General features: G+C 39.2%; 1 protein-coding gene across 1 annotated transcript in view; it reads left to right on the forward strand.

Annotated features, from left to right (window-relative positions):
• Nucleotides 1–26,731, forward strand: part of FCHO1 (FCH and mu domain containing endocytic adaptor 1) — an 802,768-nt gene that overhangs the window by 605,588 nt on the left and 170,449 nt on the right. Inside the window, exons 22-23 of the mRNA XM_053702869.1 lie at nucleotides 5,427–5,503; nucleotides 5,590–5,695. Of these exons, the coding sequence (XP_053558844.1) occupies nucleotides 5,427–5,503; nucleotides 5,590–5,695 (183 nt within the window). The remainder of the gene's footprint in view (nucleotides 1–5,426; nucleotides 5,504–5,589; nucleotides 5,696–26,731) is intronic.

The following is a 26,731-nucleotide window of genomic DNA, read 5'->3' on the forward strand; positions in this document are numbered from 1 at the left end:
CTTTTCCTGTTCTCCTTTCCTCTGCACGACTATACTATAAACTGAGTTGTACAGGGAGGTGGCCTTTGTCTTGTCCTAGTGGCGGGAATTTAATCCCACACGTTAAGGCTTGTGGGACTCTCACCACGGTGAAAGAAAGGAATTTATCAGGTAAAAACATAAATTTATGTTTTGTTCTGGTGGCAGCAGGACTTGTTTTGCATTTTCTTTGCCTTGCTTTGTCTTCCTGCTTTCCTTTTTCTCCTCATCTACTTGGCTATATGTATGACTGAGAATCAGGGAAGTGGGAGGATTTTAAGCTTTGGTGTTTTGGAATGTCTTTTGCCACCTCCTAGTGGTCAGGAGGGGGATATTCCCACTTGTGGACTCCCACCATCATGAAATAAATTAATTTATCGGGTAATAAAAATGTTGTTTTCTGGAATTATTCTGCATACTCCAGGTGGGTACTCGAGTCCACACCTCATCATAAGCTTAAAGGGACAGTGTTTGCAAGAATGTTTAAAGCCATGTTATACATAGTTGCAAAGTCCAAAGTCTCAATGACCCACGCACCAGGGGTTAGGTGTGCAAAGCTGGAGGAGCCACTGCTCAAAAGGACTCCCAAATATCCAGAAACAAAGAAATGTCCAGCAGCACCACAGTAGTTTATCTTTTTAAAAGCTTTATTAGTACCTGGAGGTAAAAACCATGACGTTTCGGGCCTAATAGCCCTTAATCATATGACCTTCATGCTGTATACAACATCCTTAAATACCCCCAACCACTGGTGTGTATAATCACATTCAAATGTTATACCTGTTACAATTCTATACTACTATCGCCACCTAGTGGTTAAATTTATTATTACATCAAATAAATTCTATAAAAAAGTCTAACTAGTGTTACATAGACGTATTTCAACTGCATCTTACATTTCATTTCAAAATTACAAGACAATGCGCTATTTTAATATTTACAATTGTCAGGAATTGGGACAGAGGGATAATTCTTCAACTTGGTCCTTTATATCAAGAAAGGAGAATATGGTAAAAATCTGCAAAATCACAAAAAGATATTAAAATCAATTTCACCGGTTCATTCCCTTTGGATTACAGACAATCTAGCCTATAAATCCACATAGATTCTCTCTTTTTTAAGATCAGTTCTCTGTTCCCACCTCTCCGTGGGACAGGGACATGATCTATAATTTGGAATTTCAATTGTGCAATTGAATGTCCAAAGGTCAGAAAATGATTGTAGACAGGGGCATTAAAATCTTTACATCTAATGTTGGACTTATGCTGTACAATTCTGTCCCTCACCCTTTGGGTGGTCTCTCCAATATAAATCCACCCACATGGGAATTTAATTAAGTAAATAGCATATTCTGTATTGCAAGTATAGAAGCCATTAATTTTAAATACTTTACCAGTTAAAGGATGTGTGAAATTACGGCCCTTAGCCATGTTATTACAATTACCACACCCTAGACAGGGATAACAACCCAAATTCTTTCCAGAGATAAAACTTTGTTTCATTTTCTTACTCCCTACATCTGCTCTTACCAGTTTATCTTTGATACTGGTGCCTTTTCTATATGCCGGCATTGGTCCATTAGAAAAAATCTTACAGTCTTGATGACACTCTCTTAGTAAAAACCAATATTTGTTCACAATTCTTTGTATTTTATAACTTTGATTGCTATACTCTGAAACAAAGATAATTCTATCATCTCTACTGGCCACTTTCTTTTTATTACCACTGTCATCTTGCTTAGCTCTCTGTATTTCATTATTAATAAGATCAACAGGATAGCCTCTTTCTCTAAACTTTTTTCCCATTTCCTCTAATCTAGTTCCCATAAGCTGTTGATCTGATACAATTCTTTTTACCCTAGTCATTTGACTTCTGGGCAAAGATTTAATTAGAGATAAAGGGTGTGCACTAGTATAGTGTAATAAGCTGTTCTTATCTGTAATTTTCCTGTATAGATCTGTCTTAAGACCCCCACCTTCCTTATATACCAAGGTGTCTAGAAAACTAATAGATTGCTCATCCCAAGTGAGGGTAAATTTAATACATCTTGTGGCTCTATTCAAATCTTCTACAAACTCCAATAGGGATCCAATGTCGCCCCACCATACTCCAAAGACATCGTCTATATACCGCCACCAGGTGGCGCCATATAGAAGAAACATCTTATTCTGATAGACAAACTTCTCTTCAAAAATTGACATAAATAAATTCGCATAGGTAGGGGCGACATTAGATCCCATTGCAGTACCTTTAACCTGCATATAGAAATTATCCTCAAAAAGAAAGTAATTACAATATAGGATTATACTCAAAAGATTCAGCAAACATTCTTGTTGTTGTTAATAGACTGTTCAGAAATATCAAATTGAAATCCTTTTTTTCTAGTAATGAATTACAGATGAATGTAAAAAGAGTATAATGAGTTAAACATTCGAAAATTTGGGTTAAAAAACAAAAGCAATTTTACACCTAACAGCTATAATCACTGTGTTGATACTTATATAGATTTGGTATGCAAGGATATTGAGAAATTAAGAGAGAATGTTTATCATAAAAAGGGATCAATTAATAGGAATAATCTTGCAAAAACAGAGAGAGAGGCCTTAACAACATTAAAGGATAAGAAAGATACAATATATAAGCAAGCGGATAAGGGTGGTGCCTTAGTGGTACTTAATAAAGGATACTATGTAGATGAGATAAGGTCACAATTATGCGATACAGGAGTATACCAGCCATTAAACTCTAATCCAACATGGGCAATACAGAGAGAAATCACTAGTTGCTTAGATAATGCCATTAAAAATGGGCTAATTGACAATGAAACCAAAAAGTTTTTGTTTATAGAAAATGGGATAATACCCGTTTTTTATACTTTACCAAAAGTACATAAAAAACTAGACAAACCACCGGGGAGACCCATAGTGGCAAGTACAGAGTCCATCTTTTCTAATATATCCATATATTTGGATAAAATCCTGAGGGGATTTGTTGAACAATCCACTTCCTATATAAAAGATACTGGAGATTTCTTAGATAAAATACAGAATCTTATGGTACCAGATAGATGCATATTGTATAGCCTTGATGTGGTCAGTCTATATACCTCTATTGAACATGAAAGCGGATTGGGCGCTGTAAGAAATATTCTAGCATCTAGTGGTATCTATACTGTCCAACAACAAGAATGTTTGCTGAATCTTTTGAGTATAATCCTATATTGTAATTACTTTCTTTTTGAGGATAATTTCTATATGCAGGTTAAAGGTACTGCAATGGGATCTAATGTCGCCCCTACCTATGCGAATTTATTTATGTCAATTTTTGAAGAGAAGTTTGTCTATCAGAATAAGATGTTTCTTCTATATGGCGCCACCTGGTGGCGGTATATAGACGATGTCTTTGGAGTTTGCTGGGGCGACATTGGATCCCTATTGGAGTTTGTAGAAGATTTGAATAGAGCCACAAGATGTATTAAATTTACCCTCACTTGGGATGAGCAATCTATTAGTTTTCTAGACACCTTGGTATATAAGGAAGGTGGGGGTCTTAAGACAGATCTATACAGGAAAATTACAGATAAGAACAGCTTATTATACTATACTAGTGCACACCCTTTATCTCTAATTAAATCTTTGCCCAGAAGTCAAATGACTAGGGTAAAAAGAATTGTATCAGATCAACAGCTTATGGGAACTAGATTAGAGGAAATGGGAAAAAAGTTTAGAGAAAGAGGCTATCCTGTTGATCTTATTAATAATGAAATACAGAGAGCTAAGCAAGATGACAGTGGTAATAAAAAGAAAGTGGCCAGTAGAGATGATAGAATTATCTTTGTTTCAGAGTATAGCAATCAAAGTTATAAAATACAAAGAATTGTGAACAAATATTGGTTTTTACTAAGAGAGTGTCATCAAGACTGTAAGATTTTTTCTAATGGACCAATGCCGGCATATAGAAAAGGCACCAGTATCAAAGATAAACTGGTAAGAGCAGATGTAGGGAGTAAGAAAATGAAACAAAGTTTTATCTCTGGAAAGAATTTGGGTTGTTATCCCTGTCTAGGGTGTGGTAATTGTAATAACATGGCTAAGGGCCGTAATTTCACACATCCTTTAACTGGTAAAGTATTTAAAATTAATGGCTTCTATACTTGCAATACAGAATATGCTATTTACTTAATTAAATGCCCATGTGGGTGGATTTATATTGGAGAAACCACCCAAAGGGTGAGGGACAGAATTGTACAGCATAAGTCCAACATTAGATGTAAAGATTTTAATGCCCCTGTCTACAATCATTTTCTGACCTTTGGACATTCAATTGCACAATTGAAATTCCAAATGATAGATCATGTCCCTGTCCCACGGAGAGGTGGGAACAGAGAACTGATCTTAAAAAAGAGAGAATCTATGTGGATTTATAGGCTAGATTGTCTGTATCCAAAGGGAATGAACCGTGAAATTGATTTTAATATCTTTTTGTGATTTTGCAGATTTTACCATATTCTACTTTCTTGATATAAAGGACCAAGTTGAAGAATTATCCCTCTGTCCCATTCCTGACAATTGTAAATATTAAAATAGCGCATTGTCTTGTAATTTTGAAATGAAATGTAAGATGCAGTTGAAATACGTCTATGTAACACTGTTAGACTTTTTTATAGAATTTATTTGATGTAATAATAAATTTAACCACTAGGTGGCGATAGTAGTATAGAATTGTAACAGGTATAAAATTTGAATGTGATTATACACACCTGTGGTGTGGGGTATTTAAGGATGTTGTATACAGCATGAAGGTCATATGATTAAGGGCTAGTAGGCCCGAAACATCATGGTTTTTACCTCCAGGTACTAATAAAGCTTTAAAAAGATAAACTACTGTGGTGCTGCTGGACTTTCTTTGTTTATACATAGTTGCAAACACTGCTGCCATAGACTGCTAAAGACGTGCACGCTCCTGAGCTCCTATCACCTTACCTAGCTTTAGGATACCAAGAAAACAAAGCAAATCTATTATAAGAAGTAATGCATGCTCTATCTAAATCAAGAACATTTAATTTTGACTTTACTCTCCCTTTTTAAATCCTGTTTTAAGTTCACAATTACTTTCATAAAATTTGTATTCCCATATTCTTGCTTTTCTGCTGTCTGCATTATTGCACTTTCATAAAAAAAAGAATAAAAACAAACACACAAAGGGTTCTTTTATTTGTAAACTTTGTGTGGTAGACCATTTCTTAAAATAGTTGCTTTCTAAACCAGGCCATTTGGCCATGATTTAATAGTATTCTTGTACACAAAGCACTAAATCAAAATTATTAGTTACTTCCATTATATTGTGTACTAAATTAAGTTCAGATGTTAAGATAAGCAAAACTAGAAAAAATATTTTTGTGTTTTTAGATTCTTGGGAACATTCAGGGCTACATCTCCCTCCTTGCCCACGAACAGAGCCTCCTGCAGTAAATTTTCCGGTAAAGGTAAGCAATACTGTAAGTCTTATTAATAACTTTCTGCAATTAAATGTCTCACATTCACTCTGTCATTATTTTTACAATTTCCCCAGGCTCCATCCCAATGTAACACTCTGCTGACACCAGGTGTTATTTCTTCATCGCTTAGTGACCGTGGTTTCTTCTCCCCCCCATATTTAGGAGCTGGGCTTTCATTGGGTGAGTGTTGATATGCTAAGCAAATATCAGGTGCAACATGAACAGGAAACTGCACTATGCATGCCAAATAATCACACATTTTTGTCTTTTTTCAGTGTTGCAATAGTGAAATTTAGCCTAAAAACAAACATATTCAGTGCATGTTGATCTACTGAGGTTATTCTCTCAATTAGAAAGCTTTCTGCTCATCTTAATAAATGTGCTTAAAGAGATATTGAACCCATTTTTTTCTTTCATGATTCAGATAGAGCAGGCAGTTTTAAGCAACTTTCTAATTTACTCCTATTATAAAATTTTCTTTGTTCTCTTGCTATTTTTATTTGAAAATGCAGTAATGTAAGGTTAAGAGCTAGCACATTTTTGGTTCAGCACCTGGTTAGTGCTTGCTGGTTGGTGGCAACATTTAGCCACCAATCAGCAAGCGTTACCCACGTGCTGAACCAAAAATGGGCTAGCTCTTAACCTTACATTACTGCATTTTCAAATCTTTTAAAATTTTAACCTGTTTTGTTAAAATCTATTTAGCTGATTTCAAGGAAATTAAGCAAAAATTTGTACAGAAACAGAACGAAGGATAAATTGGTTTACTCCTATAAAGAAGAAAGCAAAGAAAGCAAACAAATCAAAATACTAGCGCAGTGTAAACTACAGTGAACCTCAGTCTGAGTCCATCTGTTTGTGGTTTTCTTTGCTACTACATTTATGAAATTAAAATCAGACTACTAATAAATGACAAGGAAATACCTGATGGTTTGACTGTTTCTATATTATGGAGCAATAAATATAAGAAATAAAAATATATCTATATATAATGTAATTTCTTTCTCTTTATAATGATTTTAACAAAACTGGTAAATTAAATAGCTATTAAAGAAAAGGTAGAAATAAAAAGGTACTTTAGGAATCCCTCAATAAAAAAAAAAGCATAATGAAGACTTATGTTTGCTAATTCTGACATTTTTATGGTCCTCTCAAATAACCCAAACCACAGAGGCGCTTTAATAAATAATGTATTAAATGTCACAGAAGTGATAACATTAGTAGTTAATTGTCGTTTTTTGTTTTGTTTCTTTTAATCAGTCTAAGCCACTGGTTTTCAAACCTGTCATCAGGCCTCCCTAACAGGCCATATTTTGAGTATATATTAACTGGAGTACAGGTGAAACAATCAGCTGATTAGTAAACATGTTTATTTTACCTGCTCTCACCCAAGGTAATCCTGAAAACCTGGACTGTTGAGGAGGCTTGTGGACAACCTGAAAACTAGTGGTCTAAGCTAAATTTTTGCCCTTAACTGTTGAATTTTGACCTCAAATCAAGAGTTTAACATGCAGAGGAATGTAAAACATGAGGGCTTGTTTGTGTCAGCAATTCAATAATAAAATAATTTCCATCTAAAGGGGAGGAGAGTCCACAGCTTCATTCATTACTATTGGGAATTTAGAACCTGGCCACCAGGAGGCGGCAAAGACACCCCAGCCAACGGCTTAAATACCTCCCCCACTTCCCTCATTCCCCAGTCATTCTTTGCCTTTCGTCACAGGAGGATGGCAGAGGAGTGCCGGAGTTTCGGAGTAGTCTCTTATGGAGGGTAATGCTCTTCGCAGTGAGACTGGAGTTTTAAGTAGTCCTGTCAGTCTCTCAGTGAGGGCCTGGGCAAAAGTTAGAGTCCGGAGATGCAGGGGAGAGTTTCTGCAAAACCATCCCGACTCATATTAACAGCTCCATAAGCAATCACCGTTGACGAGTTTTGCTGCCTGCTTTCTTCACTCAAGTCCATCTCAGGAGCGTCGCTACTAACCTGTCACACTTGAAGGGCCGTGTTCCTGTTCCACGGCGTAGATTCTGGTAAGTTTGTTTAATTTTTTATTAATGAGAAAACAGGGTCACAGTGTGGCGCCTTTTTATACAGAATCAAGGGTTAATATTCCTGGAAGGGGGATTATTGAACAGGGGGGGGGGGGGGTGATACATGATATTGTTTGTGTCATTGCTGCGTTATGTGCGAGATGAGGCTTTAGCAATGTGTGGAACTTTCAGGTGACTTGCAGGAATCTTGTGCGACCATTTTTGGCGCGTTTTTTTCCCCTAGTGCAGAGATGGTCCTGCCATGCATTCCACGTGACGGGTGTGTCTATCCTTCTCTGTTTTCTGTGGCGCAGGAAACATAGCGGTTTCTGTAGTCCGGGTCCTTGGAGGTGGTGAGTGTCCCGGCCTTTGGTGGTATAAAGGTGCCTTTTTGTAAATTAAGTTAGTCTTCCCTTAAACGTAAGTGATGGAGGACACCGACACGTTAGAGGGCTCTCTGTCCTTGACAAAGTCTAATTCCTGTGTTTATTGTGAGGAGGTTCTGGTAGATCAGCCTGCTCAACTATGTTCCACATGCCTTGATAAAGTTACATCATCTAAATGTAAATGGATGTCTAGTACTACTGAGCCGTCCACCTCTGAGGGTTCTTCGTCCCGTGAGGTGCTTTCCCTGCATTCATCTCCGATTGCACATGCAGCGCCCCGTGGTCCAACCGTTACTCCTTCGGGAGAGATTCATTGGCCGTCAGACTTTGAGGACCAATTGGAATCGGCGGGTTCTAAAGTGAACTATGCCTTACCACGTTCTGCTAAGGGCAAGCGTAGGGTGTATCATGGCGGCTCGACCCAGGGTTTGTCCTTGCCGATGACAGATCCAGAGGCTCTATTCGAGGTCGAGGCCCACTCCGATTCTTTAGAGGAGGCCCATTCTGGGTCGGAGTCCGTGTCATCTAAGACTCCTGCTGCGGAGCAGCCTGATTATAGGTTTAGGATGGAAAATGTGCATTTTCTGCTGCAACAGGTACTTGCTACTCTGGAGGTTCCGGAACCTAAGATCCCGGAGGAACCTGCAACTAAACTTGACAAGGTGTACGAGGACAGGGTGGTGCCTAAGACTTTCCCGGTTCCCGTTAAGGTGGCAAATATTAAGAATGAATGGGAGCGATTAGGGTCACCCTTTTCCCCTTCTTCTTTTAAAAAACTGCTTCCCGTTCCAGACTCTCATCTTGAGCTGTGGGGGACCATTCCCAAAGTGGATGGGGCTATCTCTATGCTCGCGAAGCGGACAACTATTCCCCTCGAGGATAGTTGTTTAAGGAGAAAGATGTTTCAGCACACAGGGTTTGTTTTTCAGCCTTCAGCGGCCGTTGCGGCGGTCGCTGGAGCTGCGACATATTGGTGCGAATCCCTGTGTGATATGGTCTAAGGGGAGACTTCCATCGATGAGATACAGGAGAAGATTAAGGCGCTGAAGGTCGCCAATTCTTTCATCTGTGATGCCAATATGCAAATTATTCGCCTGAATGCTAAGGTGTCAGGTTTTTTCGGTTTTAGCGCGCAGGGCTCTATGGCTAAAATCTTGGTCTGTGGACATGACCTCAAAGTCGAGGCTGTTGTTCCCTGCCTTTTCAGGGTAAGATCCTGTTCAGTCCAGGATTGGATTCGATCATATTCACGGTTACGGGAGGCAAGGGAGCTTTCCTACCACAGGATAAGAAGGTTAAGCCCAAGGGATCTACTTTTCGTCCCTTTCGTGCGGACAAGGCCCAGCACCAGCAACCTGCCGCGAAAGCAGACCAATCCAAGGGATCTTGGAAACCGGCTCATTCTTGGAACAAGTCTAAGCAGAGCAAGAAGCCCGCCGAGACTAAATCGGCATGAAGGGGCGGCCCCCGACCAGTCTCCAGATCACGTAGGGGGCAGATTATCTCAATTCTCAGACGCATGGTTGCAGGACGTTCAGGACCCCTGGGTTCTAGAAGTTGTCTCTCGGGGCTACAGGATAGGGGTTCAGATCCAGCCGCCAGAGGGAAGATTCCTCCTGTCAAACCTGTCGTCAGAGACCAAAGAAGAGAGAGGCCTTTCTAAGGTGTGTGAGAGATCTTGCCTCTCTCGGGGTTATCGTACCAGGTACCCTAGCAGAGAGTGGTCTAGGGTACTATTCCAACATTTTTTGTGGTTCCAAAGAAGGAGGGCATGTTTCGCCTGATTTTGGACCTAAAGTGTTTAAACAAGTTTCTGCGTGTTCCATCGTTCAAAAGGGAAACCATAAGATCTATCCTGCCCCTATTTCAAGAGGGGCAGTTTATGACAACTGTAGATTTGAAGGACGCTTACCTTCATGTGGCCAATTCACAGGGATCACTTCAGGTTCCTAAGATTTTCGTTTCTGGACTAACACTAACAGTTTGTGGCCCTTCCCTTTGGGTCTGGTGATGGCCCCGAGAGTCTTTACAAAGGTTCTGGGGGGCGCTGCTTTGTAGTAGCCCAGATCCAGGGGCATTGCGGTGGTGCCTTACCTGGACAAAATCCTAGTTCAGGCGCTGTCGTTCAGGCCTCCAGAGGATCATTCGAGGGCTATTCTTCTTCTGCTCCAATCTCACGGTTGGAAGATCAACACAGGAATGAGTTCCCTGGTTCCCAGCAACAGGGTAGAGTTCCTGGGTACGATAATAGACTCTATGTAAATGAAGATATTTCTCACAGATCAGCGACGCAGTAAGCTTGCGTCTGTCTGGCCCTTCAGTCTTTCACAAGCCCATCGGTGGCTCAATGTATGGAGGTGATAGGTCTCATGGTGTCAAGCATAGATGTCATCCCATTCGCCAGGTTCCATCTCAGACCTCTTCAATTGTGCATGTTAAGACAGTGGAATGGTGATCATTCAGATCTATCACAGCTGATATCTATGGATTCAAGGAAACTTGAATCTTATCTAAGGAAAGCCTATTTATATTCTGGTCATCTTCTCAGGCCTGCAATTTTTTTGGCTGATGTTGCAGCTGCATCAACTTTTTGGTTGGAACATTTAACGCAACAAGAATTGGATTCTGATTTGTCTAGCATTGTTCGCTTGCTTCAACATGCTAATCATTTTATTTGTGATGCCATTTTTTATATCATCAAAATTGATGTTAAATCTAATGTCTTTACCTATTTTAGCTAGAAGAGCTTTGTGGCTTAAATCTTGGAAGCTGACATGACTTCTAAGTCTAGATTGCTATCTCTTTCTTTCCAAGGTAATAAGTTATTTGGTTCTCAGTTGGATTTGATTATTTCAACTGTCACTGGGGGAAGGGAGTTTTTTTGCCTTAGGATAAAAGACCTAAGGGTAAATCTAAAGCTTCTAACCGCTTTCGTTCCTTTTGACAAATTAAGGAACAGAAACCTAATCCTTCCCCCAAGGAATCTGTTTCCAATTGGAAACCTTCTTCAAATTGGAATAAATCCAAGCCATTTAAGAAACCAAAGCCAGCCCCCAAGTCCGCATGAAGGTGCGGTCCTCATTCCAGCTCAGCTGGTAGGGGGCAGATTAAGATTTTTCAAGGATGTTTGGACAAATTCTGTCCGAAATCAATGGATTCTGAGTATTGTCTCTCAGGAGTATCGAATAGGATTCAGAGTAAGACCTCCTGTGAGAAGATTTTTTTCTCTCACGCATCCCTGCAAACCCAGTAAAGGCTCAGGCTTTCCTGAAGTGTGTTTTAGATCTGGAGTTATCAGGGTTTAATTATGCCAGTTCCATTTCAGGAACAGTGTCTGGGGTTTTATTCAAATCTGTTCATTGTCCCAAAGAAAGAAAATTCATTCTGACCAGTTTTGGATCTAAAAATTTTTAATCGATATGTAAGAGTACCAACTTTCAAAATGGTGACTATAAGGACTATTCTGCTTTTTGTTCATCAACGGCATTATATGTCCACAATAGACTTACAGGATGCATATCTTCATGTTAAGATTCATCCAGATCACTATCCGTTCCTGAGATTCTCTTTTCTAGACAAGCATTACCAATTTGTTGCTCTTCCTTTTGGCCTAGCGACAGCTCCAAGAATCTTTTCAAAGGTTCTCGGTGCCCTACTCTCTGTAATCAGAGAGCAGGGTATTGCGGTGTTTCCTTATTTGGACGATATCTTGGTACTTGCTCAGTCTTTACGTTCTGCAGAATCTCACACAAATCAACTAGTGTTGTTTCTTCAAAAACATGGTTGGAGGATCAATTTACCAAAAAGTTTTTTGGTTCCTCAGACAAGGGTAACCTTTTTAGGTTTCCAGATAGATTCAGTGTCCATGACTTTGTCTCTAATGGACAGGAGACGTTTGAAATTGGTTGCAGCCTGTCGGAACCTTCAGTCTCAGCCATTCCCTTCAGTAGCTTTGTGCATGGAAATTTTAGGTCTCATGACTGCAGCATCGGACGCGATCCCCTTTGCTCGTTTTCATATGAGACCTCTCCAGCTTTGTATGCTGAACCAATGGTGCAGGGATTATACAAGGATATCACAATTAATATCCTTAAATCCCAATGTTAGACTATCTCTGACTTGGTGTTTAGATCACCATCGTATTGTTCTAGGGGCCTCTTTCGTTCATCCAACCTGGTCTGTGATCACAACAGATGCACGTCTTTCAGGTTTGGGAGCTGTCTGGGGATCTCTGTCAGCACAGGGGTTTTGGAAATCTCAAGAGGCGAGATTACCAATAAATATTTTGGAACTTTGTGCGATTCTCAGGGCTCTTCAGTTTTGGCCTTTATTGAATAGAGAACCGTTCATTTGTTTTCAGACAGACAATATCACAACTGTGGCATATGTCAATCATCAGGGTGTGACTCCGTCCTCAAGCTATGAAAGAAGTATCTCAGATACTTGTTTGGGCATAATCCAGCTCCTGTCTAATTTCTGTGGTTCATATCCCAGGTGTAGACAATTGGGAAGCGGATTATCTCAGTCGTCAGACTTTACATCCGGGAGAGTGGTCTCTCCACCCAGATGTGTTTTCTCAAATTGTTCAGATATGGGGTCTTCCAGAAATAGATCTGATGGCATCTCATCTAAACAAGAAACTTCCCAGGTACCTGTCCAGGGATCCTCAGGTGGAAGCAGTGGATGCGTTGACACTTCCTTGGTGTTATCAACCTGCTTATATTTTCCAGCCTCTAGTTCTTCTTCCAAGAGTTATCTCCAAAATCATCATGGAACAATCTTTTATGTTGCTGGTGGCTCCAGCATGGCCTCACAGGTTTTGGTATGCGGATCTTGTTCTGATGTCCAGTTGCCAACCTTGGCCACTTCCATTAAGACCGGACCTTCTGTCTCAAGGTCCGTTTTTCCATCAGGATCTCAAATCATTAAATTTGAAGGTATGGAAATTGAGCGCCTAGTTCTTAGTCATAGAGGGTTCTCTGATTCAGTGATTAATACTATGTTACAGGCTCGTAAATCTGTTTCTAGAAAGATTTATTATCGAGTTTGGAAGACTTACATTTCATGGTGTTCTTCTCATAAATTCTCCTGGCATTCTTTTAGAATTCCTAGAATTTTACAGTTTCTTCAGGATGGTTTGGATAACGGTTTGTCTGCAAGTTCCTTGAAAGGACACATCTCTGCTCTTTCTGTTTTATTCCACAAAAAATTGCTAAACTTCCTGATATTCATTGTTTTGTACAGGCTTTGGTTTGTATCAAGACTGTCATTAAATCAATCTCTCCTCCTTGGAGTCTTAATTTGGTTTTTAAGGCTTTACAGGCTCCTCCATTTGAGCCTATGCATTCTTTGGACATTAAACTACTTTCTTGGAAAGTGTTGTTCCTTTTGGCCATCTGTTCTGCTAGAAGAGTTTCTGAATTATCTGCTCTCTCTTGTGAATCTCCTTTTCCTGATTTTTTCATCAGGATAAGGCAGTTTTGCGGACTTCATTTAAATTCTTACCTAAGGTTGTGAATTCTAAAAACATTAATAGAGAATTTGTTGTCCCTTCTTTGTGTCCTAATCCTAAGAATTCTTTGGAGAGATCTTTACATTCTTTGTATGTGGTGAAAGCTCTGAAATATTATGTTGAAGCTACTAAAGATTTCAGAAAAACTTCTAGTCTATTTGTTATCTTTTCTGGTTCCAGGAAAGGTCAGAAGGTTTCTGCCGTTTCTTTAGTATCCTGGTTAAAGCTTTTGATTCATCAAGCTTATCTGGAGTCGGGTAAATCCCCGCCTCAGAGAATTACAGCTCATTCTACTAGATCAGTTTCCACTTATTGGGCTTTTAAGAATGAAGCTTCAGTTGATCAGATTTGCAAAGCAGCAACTTGGTCTTCTTTGCATACATTTACTAAATTCTACCATTTTGATGTACTTGCTTCTTCTGAAGCAGTTTTTGGTAGAAAAGTTCTTCAGGCAGATGTTTCAGTTTGATTCTTCTGCTTATTATTTAAGTTTTTCCTTTCATTTATGAGAATAAACTTATATTTTGGGTGTGGATTCATTTTTTTCAGCAGAAAATGGCTGTTTTTATTTTTTTCCCTCCCTCTCTAGTGACTCTTGCGTGGAGTTCCACATCTTGGGGTATTGCTGTCCCATAACGTCACTAGGCTCATGGACTCTTGCCAATTACATGAAAGAAAACATAATTTATGTAAGAACTTACCTGATAAATTAATTTCTTTCATATTGGCAAGAGTCCATGAGGCCCACCCTTTTTATGGCGGTTATGATTTTTTTTTTGTATAAAGCACATTTATTTCCAAATTCCTTTGATGCTTTTTACTCCTTTCTTTATCACCCCACTACTTGGCTATTCGTTAAACTGAATTGTGGGTGTGGTGAGGGGTGTATTTATAGGCATTTTGAGGTTTGGGAAACTTTGCCCCTCCTGGTAGGATTGTATGTCCCATACGTCACTAGCTCATGGACTCTTGCCAATATGAAAGAAATTAATTTATCAGGTAAATTCTTACATAAATTATGTTTTTGTTTGGGAATTGTTGTTCCCTCTCTGCGTCCTCATTCTTATTTTTTGAGGTACGTATATGCACAATTTGGAGGATGTGCAGGCTTCTGTTTTTGTTTGTTTTCTCTGTATTAGAAAACTTCTGCTACTTCTCTTTTTTTCTGGTTGTGAAGTTTACTTTGTTTGCTTTTTAGACTGTGGGGCTGCAGTTTTCTGAGAGAGTTATGGCTCTTTATTCGAGGGCTGTCTCTTCTTTTTGGGCTTTCAAAATGATGTTTCTGTGGATCAGATTTGCAAGTCTGCAACTTAGTTTTTCTTTGCATATTTTCTTTTTCCACATTTTTCAAATTTGATTCTTTGTCTTGGTTGAGGCTTCTTTTGGGATAAAGGTTTTTCAAGCAGTGGTGCCTTCTGTTTACCTGTCTACCTGTTTTGTCCCTCCCTTATCATCTGTGTCCTCTAGCTTGGGCATTGGTTCCCACTAGTAATTGATGATTCTGTGGACTCACCATATCTTAGGAAAGAAAACATAATTTATGCTTACCTGAAAAATGTATTTATTTCCAGATATGGTGAGTCCACGGCCCACCCTTCATTTTAAAACAGTTATTTTTAAAACCTCAGGCACCTCTACACATTTGTGTTTTCTTCTTTTTCCTTTTACCTTTGGCTGAATCACTGGGGGTTATGGGTAAGGGAAGTGACATATATAGCAGCTTTGCTGTGGTGCTCTTTGCCTCCTCCTGCTGGCCAGGAGTGATATTCCCTCTATTAATTGATGATTCCGTGGACTCCTCATATCCGGAAAGAAAGAAATTTATCAGGTAAGCATAAATTATTTTATTTTTTTCCTCCACTTTTTTGTGTCATACCAGTACAAACAAAAGAATTAAACATGGGGGGAGGCGGAGCCAGCTCTGTATCTGAGCGGTCGCATTTTATCATAGCTCCGAATCGATTCCGAAAATGTATTCATATTTGACCGCTCAGTGCAGCCTAATTTGCTTCTACACCGAGGAACAGTCTATAAGAAGATTCTATAAGTGTCTAGTAACTCAATCACAGAAGATCACTATCTACTATACCCGTGAAAGTTATTACGGCAGTTGCTAGGGAGCGGCCGTCTTTCTCCCATGAGGTGCCCTATTCATATTTCATGTTCTACCGGGTATTAGATCAGCAACAGGGGCTCCTGGTGGGATTTGGAGGAATTCCAAGCCGCTGTATTAGCCCAGCTTCAGGCTTTTGACAACCTGATGTCCCGCAGATTTAAGGACCTGACTGAAGTACTAAGGGAACATTTTGAAAACAAATAGTTGGGTGAAGCGCTGAACCAATCCCACTTAGCCAAACTAAAATAACTGCCTCCTTCCAAGGTAGTTGTGGTTTCCAAAATTACAAACAAAGGTATATAGTTGGCGCTTAAAGCTGTGTGATATGGAAATAAATGCTACAATTTTATATATCAGCCTTCTGTCTGAAAAAACACTATAGAACAATTAATGGTAGAAAACATTTTCAAAAAATTATTTTATCTCTCAGATTAATAAAATCGACAAACTTAATATTCAATCTTTAAAAATCACATTCACTCTGAACTGGTTCTATATTGATCAATATATAAAACTCACACTCAAATACATACAATTCAATGTGAAATATACACAAAAAGCCTTTAAAATAACAATTTGAGTCCTATTACCAACAGGTAAATTTCTTTCAATTTAATAATCCCCCAATATAAAGTATCCTTTTAGATTGTGGTTGGTAATTTATCTTATTAGATTTCTGATCGACCCAATGTTTATCAAGAGTTCCAAACAATCGCCCGCTGTGCCGCTGTTGCTTCTGAATCACTTAGATGGTTAAGAGGCTGTCTTACCTCCTTTTAGTGTCTCTCTTTATGGTGTGAGCTGTCAGCGTTGTTACCTTGTTTAATGCTCCGACTTCAGTTCTATCCTCGACTGGGACTCCTACGCTCTATTCGAGCTTGTGACGTCACCCGGTTTCCGGATCCCGTGCAGTGACCGATACTTGCGCAAGTATTTTCCTTTGATGCCGGTCCTGGGTTAGCTCCTTTCAGGGAGTAGCCCCGGCACAGCAGGTGATTGTTTGGAACTCTTGATAAACATTGGGTCGATCAGAAATCTAATAAGATAAATTACCAACCACAATCTAAAAGGATACTTAATATTGGAGGATTATTAAATTGAAAGAAATTTACCTGTTGGTAATAGGACTCGAATTGTTATTTTAAAGGCTTTTTGTGTATATTTCACATTGAATTGTATGTATGGGAGTGTGAATGTGTCTTTTATATATTGATCAATATAGAACCAGTTCAGAGTGAATGTGATTTTTAAAGATTGAATATTAAGTTTGTCGATTTTATTAATCTGAGTGATAAAATACATTTTTGAAAAAATTTTCTACCATTAATTGTTCTATAGTGTTTTTTCAGACAGAAGGCTGATATATAAAATTGTAGCATTTATTTCCATATCCCACAGCTTTAAGCGCCAACTATATACCTTTTGTTTGTAATTTTGAAGTACTAAGGGAACAGGTTGTGCCATTAACCCATATCGTGGCGCTGAAACTGAACCTAGAGCTGCTTTAGCTCATACCTCCTCTCTACAACCTCTCAAGCAGGAGCCCTCATTATGCCCTAGCAGATCTGAAGGCCAATCAACTCTAACGGCGACAGGGCAACCAAAGAACATCACAACCTATAGATTTGAAGTTCTATCTGCAACCGGGTGCTCCATAATAATGCCTGAGAGGGATCCCCAGAATTCAGAACCCCAGCACTTACCCTCCAATGTACTACACCCCACAGCCGCAGATGAGCACTACATTTTTGAGATCCCTGATCATGGAGAGGCAGCCGCCGAGTATCTAGAGCCACATGTCACTGGACCACAGAGGGGGAAAGTGATACAGAGTACCCACCCGCTGCGAATGGTTGGGAGGAGGCCTGGAGTAGCATACGCTCCTATAGGCTTCATCACTCCTTCATCGGCTGCTCCGGTTCCCTCTCACAACCACATTGCCCCCCATGGAATTTAGTGAAGTCAGGCACCACTTGAGATCTCCAGTAGCCACTACGGAGTCCAAACCCACAGGTCACAGCATGGGGATATCCTCCGAATCCACTGCATATCTGCCCACAGAACGTTGTAAGCATAAGACTGTTATCCGCTTCAGGAGAGTAGGTTAAAGACTTTGAGTACCTCTTTTTGAAGAACCGCTGCTGTCACAATTGTTTTATTACTAGCTGCTCAGACACGCTTACTAAGCACATGCTAAAGACACGTAGCCAAATCTCCTCTTGTAGCTAATACATCTAGGATCACCGGCCATAAAGAATTTACCTAGAAGATAAGTACTGGTCAATAACGGTAACTTGATGGACACACTACTTATCTATATTACTGACTTTCCCGGGCCACTCTTAACCCTGTTCCCTATTTTTGTCCTTACTTCCCTTTTTATTACTAATGAGTCACTTAGGTTTACTAAAATACTACAAACTTCTATCGTAATTCACAATTCACACATGGCAGCAACCCCAGCTCTTGCTCCTATTGCCTATAGGGCTGTCCTATAACCTGCATGCGTTTGAGGGTGTATGCATATTGGAGCTTTACTCATTGAGGCCTAATGGTTCATAGTTTGTTTTTTGTTTTTGTTTTGCTTATGTACTGTTCCTGCTTTATCCTTATGCATTGGCCTTGCGGTGACTCCTCTAACTTTGTATTATCAACAGTTATACGTTGCTCTATGTGTTGCTGTAGTAACCTGTCAGGGAACGGGCATTCCTAATAAAAATAACACGCTACAACCATGGGAGTCATTTACAGCCCCACCACACAAACTGACGCTACCCCTCTTCATGTAGCCCTAGATTAAACTAGGAGCAGAGCTATGCTCTAACGTTCCTAACAGAGTGGGGCTTAAGTATTCATAGGAGATGCAACCTGTATTACATAGCTACCCAGAGCAGTCTCAACCTAAGCAAGCTACTATACAATATTATGGAATAATCACAGAGAGTTTTATAATCTTATGATGCCCGCTAGCGGTCTGAGAAATCCATATATATATATATATATATATATATATATATATATATATATATATATATATATATTCCTCTAAGTAGAGCCTCAGCTTTAACTATTGAGGTTACTGATAATTTACATTTTCTTGTATATATATTATTTATTCTTTAACCTACTACATCACTGGAGGACTGAGGAGTCTTGGGTATACTATACAATCCTCACTAAAATAATACTTCCCCCTATCCAACCTACAAGGGCCATACCATTTATTAGAGGAGATATGTTTACTACTTGCTTCCAAACCCTTTACACATCCTTATATTAATCACTTTCCCCTGGCCTTCTTGACTCCCTAGTGACACATAGAGGATTCACTACCTTTAGTACATCAGAGCTTCAAATACCACCTACCCCAGCCCCAAGTAAATATGTCCTTTTTTCATCCTACCACTACCTTGTATAGCCGCCTAGGGACAAACATATTCTATTCTAAATTATAGGGTGCAACTACTCACATTACGTTTGTTGATTCTATATATCATTCTCTCGTGGTGTAGTGGGCAGTAACTTATGTATATCTCGGAGTCTCATGGAGCCCTATTCACTTATAGCCAGCATACAGTGCTGACCTGGCCATGAGTAACCCGAAGCTATGTACACGGAAGAGTTGATGTTTATAATGTTTAGTTGAATGTTTATCATGCTTAAGCACTTACATTAAGTAATATATCTTCTACACTATTCTATACCGGTCGTGTCCTTGTCTGAGTGTCTACATCAATTAATGTGTAATATATATTAGTATTTTTCCTTCCCCTTACACATAAGTTTAAGAGTTACCTTCCTTTGTTTTTTTTTGTTGTTTTTTTTAACTCAACACTCCTAGAGACCCAAAAGCTCTCCCAGATTGATACTCTAACTCCGCCCCCTCCCCTTTTTCTCATATGGGGCAGCTCTTGCCCGCTGAATTTCCCTTCCCCCAAATAAAACCTTAATACTAACCCCCCATTTTCGCCCCAATTTGTTCCAAATAAATAAACTATTCTATGGCATCAACAGCAATTTGAGGATCATTACTATCCTATCAAAGCTAAACGTTATAAAATGAGGTTTCACAATTATATGCTCCAGTTACCCATATCTACCACACATGAGTTTCTTTTACCATTAACTTTATATGTTACACGTTATATGATCCACATTCCAGACATACTGTTATAACCCTTGTTAGAAACTATCTTCTTACTATTGAACTTGCTACACTGTATATTAAAAGCCTTCATTTGCATGTATTTAACATTGTTGTGGATCAGGCTCAGTAATTATAATAGTAATATTGGTATTTTTATGTTTTGGATCAAGTATACTTTCGGTACGAGAATTGTATGGATACCCCTATTAAGTCTGATTTGTATCTGGACATATTTCTTTCATGTAATTGGCAAGAGTCCATGAGCTAGTGACATATGGGATATACAATCCTACCAGGAGGGGCAAAGTTTCCCAAACCTCAAAATGCCTATAAATACACCCCTCACCACACCCACAATTCAGTTTTACAAACTTTGCCTCCTATGGAGGTGGTGAAGTAAGTTTGTGCTAAGATTTCTACGTTGATATGCCCTTCTCAGCATTGTTGAAGCCCGATTCCTCTCAGAGTACAGCGAATGTCAGAGGGACGTGAAGGGAGTTTCACCTATTGAATACGATGATTTCCCTAACGGGGGTCTTTTTTATGGGTTCTCTGTTATCGGTCGTAGAGATTCATCTCCTACCTCCCTTTTCAGATCGACGATATACTCTCAAATTTACCATTACCTCTATTAAAGAACTGTTTTAGTACTGGTTTGGCTATCTGCTGTGTGTGGATGGGTGTCTTTTTTTGTAAGTATGTTTTTATTACTTAAGACACTCTCAGCTATGGTTTGGCACTTTATGCAAATTATATAAAGTTCTAAATATATGTATTGTACTTATATTTGCCATGAGTCAGGTTCATGTATTTCCTTCTGCAGACTGTCAGTTTCATATTTGGGAATATAAACACTTTAAGAAATTTGTTTCTTACCTGGGGTTTAGTCTTTTTCAATTTTGACTACTTTTGCATTTGCGGGTATTAGGCCCGCGGGTGCGTCAAATGTTAGACTTTATTGCATCATTTTTGCCTCAAACTTTTTTGGCGCGGGAAATTACGTTTTTTTACGCAACTTCGTCATTTCCGGCGTCATACGTGACGTCGAGACCTTTCACACGGCGGCATCATTAGTGACGCAAGTGTGTAATTTCTGGTCATTTTTTTCATTATTTCAATACCCCATTCATGTTTGCCTCCTGCTTTCTTCTCTATCAAGAGGCCTATGCTTTTGCATTTTTTCCCATTCCTGAAACTGTCATTTAAGGAAATAGATAATTTTGCTTTATATGTTGTTTTTTCTTTTACATTGAGCAAGATGTCCCAATCCGATCCTGTCTCTGAAGTTTCTGCTGGAACATTGCTGCCTGACATCGGTTCTACCAAAGCTAAGTGCATTTGTTGCAAAATTGTAGAAATTATTCCACCGAATGTCATTTGTAATAGTTGTCATGATAAACTTTTACATGCAGATAGTGTTTCTATCAGTAATAGTACATTGCCAGTTGCAGTTCCTTCAACTTCTAATGTGCATGATATACCTGTAAATTTTAAAGAATTTGTTTCTGAATCTATTATGAAGGCTTTGTCTGCATTTCCACCTTCTAATAAACGTAAAAGGTCTTTTAAAACTTCTCATTTAGCTGATGAAATTTCAAATGACCAACAACATAATAATTCATCCTCTTCTGCTGAGGATCTATCTGAAACAGAAGATCCTTCGATATTGAAACTGACAAATCTACTTATTTATTTAAAATAGAGTTTATGCGTTCTTTATTAAAAGAAGTGTTAATTACTTTGGATATTGATGTAACCAGTCCTATTGACGTTCAGTCTAATAAACGTTTAAATGCTGTTTTTAAACCTCCTGTGGTTTCCCCAGGTGTTTTTCCCATTCCTGAGGCTATTTCTGATTTGATTTCTAGGGAATGGAATAAGCCAGGTACTTCCTTTGTTCCTTCTTCAAGGTTTAAAAGATTGTATCCTTTACCAGCAAAATCTATAGAGTTTTGGGAAAAGATCCCCAAAGTTGATGGGGCTATTTCTACTCTTGCTAAACGTACCACTATTCCTATGGAAGATAGCACTTCCTTTAAGGATCCTTTAGATAGGAAGCTTGAATCTTATCTAAGGAAGGCCTATTTATATTCAGGTCATCTTCTCAGACCTGCTATTTCTTTGGGTGTTGTTGCGGCTGCATCAACTTTCTGGTTGGAAAACTTAGCGCAACATGAATTGGATTCTGACGTATCTAGCATTGTTCGCTTACTGCAACATGCTAATCATTTTATTTGTGATGCCATTTTTGATATTATCAAAATTGATGTTAGATCCATGTCTTTAGCTGTATTAGCTAGAAGAGCTTTGTGGCTTAAATCTTGGAATGCTGATATGACATCTAAATCTAGATTACTATCTCTTTCTTTCCAAGGTAATAATGTATTTGGTTCTCAGTTGCATTCTATTATTTCAACTATCACTAGAGGAAAAGGAGTTTTTTTTGCCTCAGGATAAAAAACCTAAGGGTAAATCTAAGGCTTCTAACCGTTTTCGTTCCTTTCGTCAGAATAAGGAACAAAAACTCAATCCTCCTCCCAAGGAATCTGCTTCCAGTTGGAAGCCTTCCTCAAATTGGAATAAATCCAAGCCATTTTGGAAACCAAAGTCTGCCCCTAAGTCCGCATAAAGGTGCGACCCTCATTCCAGCTCAGCTGGTAGGGGGCAGATTAAGGTTTTTTCAAGGATTTTTTGGATAAAATCTGTCCAAAATCATTGGATTCAGAGCATTGTCTCTCAAGGGTATCGAATAGGGATTCAAAGTAAGACCTCCTGTGAGAAGATTTTTTCTCTCACACATTCCTGTAAATCCAGTAAAAGCTCAAGCTTTTCTGAAGTGTGTTTCAGACCTGGAGTCTTCAGGGGTAATCATGCCAGTTCCTCTTCAGGAACAAGGTTTGGGGTTTTATTCAAACCTATTCATTGTACCAAAGAAAGAAAATTTGTTGAGACCAGTTCTGGATCTTAAAATTTTGAATAGTTATGTAAGAGTACCAACTTTCAAGATGGTGACTATAAGGACTATTCTGCCTTTTGTTCAGCAAGGACATTATATGTCCACAATAGACTTGCAGGATGCATACCTTCATATTCCGATTCATCCAGAAAACTATCCGATTCTGAGATTCTCTTTTCTAGACAAGCATTACCAATTTGTTGCTCTTCCATTTGGCCTAGCAACAGCTCCAAGAATCTTTTCAAAGGTTCTGGGTGCCCTACTATCTGTAATCAGAGAACAGGGTATTGCGGTGTTTCCTTATTTGGACGATATCTTGGTACTAGCTCAGTCTTTACATACTGCAGAATCTCACACAAATCAACTAGTGTTGTTTCTTCGGAAACATGGTTGGAGGATCAATTACCAAAAAGTTTCTTGATTCCTCAGACAAGGGTCACCTTTTTAGGTTTCCAGATAGATTCAGTGTCCATGACTCTGTCTCTAACAGACAAGAGACATTTAAAATTGGTTGCAGCCTGCCGGCGCCTTCAGTCTCAGTCATTCCCTTCAGTGGCTATGTGCATGGAAGTTTTAGGTCTCATGACTGCAGCATCGGACGCAATCCCCTTTGCTCGTTTTCACATGAGACCTCTACAGCTTTGTATGCTGAATCAATGGTGCAGGGATTATACAAAGATATCACAATTAATATCCTTGAATCCCAATGTACGACACTCTCTGACATGGTGGATAGATCACCATCGTTTGGTTCAAGGGGCTTCTTTTGTTCGCCCAACCTGGACTGTGATCACAACAGATGCGAGTCTTTCAGGTTGGGGAGCCGTTTGGGGGTCTCTGACAGCACAAGGGGTTTGGAAATCTCAAGAGGCGAGATTACCAATAAATATTTTAGAACTCCGTGCAATTCTCAGGGATCTTCCGTTCTGGCCTCTACTAAAGAGAGAACTGTTCATTTGTTTTCAGACAGACAATATCACAACTGTGGCTTATGTCAATCATCAGGGTGGGACTCAGTCCCCAAGCTATGAAAGAAGTATCTCAGATACTTGCTTGGGCGGAATCCAGCTCCTGTCTAATCTCTGCAGTGCATATCCCAGGTGTAGACAATTGGGAGGCCGATTATCTCAGCCGCCAGACTTTACATCCAGGGGAGTGGTCTCTCCATCCAGATGTGTTTTCTCAGATTGTTCAGATGTGGGGGCTTCCAGAGATAGATCTCATGGCCTCTCATCTAAACAAGAAACTTCCCAGATACCTGTCCAGGTCCAGGGATGTTCAGGCGGAAGCAGTGGATGCGCTGACACTTGCTTGGTGTTATCAACCTGCTTACATCTTCCCGCCTCTAGTTCTTCTTCCAAGAGTGATTTCCAAAATCATCATGGAACAGTCTTTTGTGTTGCTGGTGGCTCCAGCATGGCCACACAGGTTTTGGTATGCGGATCTGGTTCGGATGTCCAGTTGCCCGCCTTGGCCACTTCCGTTACGGCCGGACCTACTATCTCAAGGTCCGTTTTTCCATCAGGATCTCAAATCATTAAATTTGAAGGTATGGAAATTGAACGCTTAGTTCTAAGTTATAGAGGTTTCTCTGATTCAGTGATTAATACTATGTTACAAGCTCGTAAATCTGTCTCTAGGAAGATTTATTATAGAGTTTGGAAGGCTTACATTTCATGGTGTTCTTCTCATAAATTCTCCTGGCATTCTTTTAGAATTCCTAGAATTTTGCAGTTTCTTCAGGATGGTCTGGATAAGGGTTTTGTCTGCAAGTTCCTTGAAAGGACAAATCTCCGCCTCTTTCTGTTTTATTTCCCAGAAAAATTGCTATACTTCCTGATATACACTGTTTTGTACAGGCTTTAGTTCGTATTAAGCCTGTCATTAAGTAAATTTCTCCTCCTTAGAGTCTTAATTTGGTTCTGAGGACTTTACAGGCTCCTCCTTTTGAACCTATGCATTCTTTGGACATTAAACTACTTTCCTGGAAAGTGTTGTTCCTTTTGGCTATCTCTTCTGCTAGAAGAGTTTCTGAGCTATCTGCTCTTTCTTGTGAGTCTCCTTTTCTGATTTTTCATCAGGATAAGGCAGTTTTGCGGACTTCTTTTCAATTTTTACCTAAGGTTGTGAATTCTAACAACATTAGTAGAGAAATTGTTGTCCCTTCTTTATGTCCTAATCCTAAGAATTCTTTGGAGAGATCCTTACATTCTTTGGATGTGGTAAGAGCTTTGAAATATTATGTGGAAGCTACTAAAAATTTCAGGAAGACTTCTAGTCTATTTGTTTTATTTTCTGGTCCTAGTAAAGGTCAGAAAGCTTCTGCTGTTTCCTTGGCTTCTTGGTTGAAACTTTTGATTCATCAAGCTTATTTGGAGTCTGGTCAAACCCCGCCTCAGAGAATTACAGCTCATTCTACTAGATCAGTCTCTACTTCATGGGCTTTTAAGAATGAAGCTTCAGTCGATCAGATTTGCAGAGCAGCCACTTGGTCCTCTTTGCATACATTTACTAAATTCTACCATTTTGATGTATTTGCTTCTTCGGAAGCAGTTTTTGGTAGAAAAGTTCTTCAGGCAGCTGTTTCAGTTTGATTCTTCTGCTTTTTGATTTAAGTTTTTTTCTTTCAAAAGTGAAAATAAACTTATTTTTGGGTTGTGGATTATTTTCACAGCGGAATATGGCTGTTTTTGTTTTAGTCCCTCCCTCTCTAGTGACTCTTGAGTGGAAAACTCCACATCTTGGGTATTGATATCCCATATGTCACTAGCTCATGGACTCTTGCTAATTACATGAAAGAAAACATAATTTATGTAAGAACTTACCTGATAAATTCATTTCTTTCATATTGGCAAGAGTCCATGAGGGCCCACCCTTTTTATGGTGGTTATGATTTTTTTGTATAAAGCACAATTATTTCCAAATTTCCTTTGTTGATGCTTTCTACTCCTTTCTTTATCACCCCACTGCTTGGCTATTCGTTAAACTGAATTGTGGGTGTGGTGAGAGGTGTATTTATAGGCATTTTGAGGTTTGGGAAACTTTGCCCCTCCTGGTAGGATTGTATATCCCATATGTCACTAGCTCATGGACTCTTGCCAATATGAAGGAAATGAATTTATCAGGTAAGTTCTTACATAAATTATGTTTTTCTGTTTTTTTTTCTTTTTTGTTGTCACTCTTTACCTCAATAAAAAAAAATAAAAAATAAAAGAAATAAACATGAGAATGCCTAATCATTTGTAGTTGCAACAATTTTTTGGCAAAGTGGTGCATTATCTGACAGAAATGCAGGGTGCAAATATTTTTGGCCATGACTATAACCGGTTATGAGCACATCACGGTATTGCCAAAAAATGTTTTAGTAACAACTCCCTGCAATTCAAAATTTCTCTTGTAAAGGTGTATCCAGTCCACGGGTTCATCCATTACTTGTGGGATATTCTCCTTCCCAACAGGAAGCTGCAAGAGGACACCCACAGCAGAGCTGTCTATATAGCTCCTCCCCTAACTGCCCACCCCAGTCATTCTCTTGCAGCTCTCGACAAGAAAGGAAGTATCAAGAGAGATGTGGTGACTTAGTGTAGTTTTTACCTTCAATCAAAAGTTTATTTTTAAACGGTACCGGCGTTGTACTTTTTTACTCTCAGGCAGAAATTGGAAGAAGACTTCTGCCTGGAGGTTTGATGATCTTAGCGGTTTGTAACTAAGGTCCATTGCTGTTCTCACACATAACTGAAGAGTATGGAAAGAAAACTTCAGTTGGGGGGACGGTCTGCAGATTGCCTGCTTTGAGGTATGTTCAGTATATTTTTTTCTAGAGAGATAAGGTCTAGAAAATGCTGACAGTGCCTGGTATATTTAAGGTAAGCCTGATACAGTGATTTAACAACAACTGGGATCATGCTTGCAAAAAGGGATAATATTCATGTTAATACCCTAGCTAAGCGTACAACTATTCCTGTCGAGGACAGTTGTGCTTTCCTAGATCCTATGGATAAGAAATTAGAGGGTTTCCTTAAGAAAATCTTTATACAACAAGGTTTTATTCTCCAGCCTCTTGCATGCATT

This window comes from Bombina bombina, chromosome 2 (assembly GCF_027579735.1).
Source record: "Bombina bombina isolate aBomBom1 chromosome 2, aBomBom1.pri, whole genome shotgun sequence".
Lineage (NCBI taxonomy): Eukaryota > Metazoa > Chordata > Amphibia > Anura > Bombinatoridae > Bombina > Bombina bombina.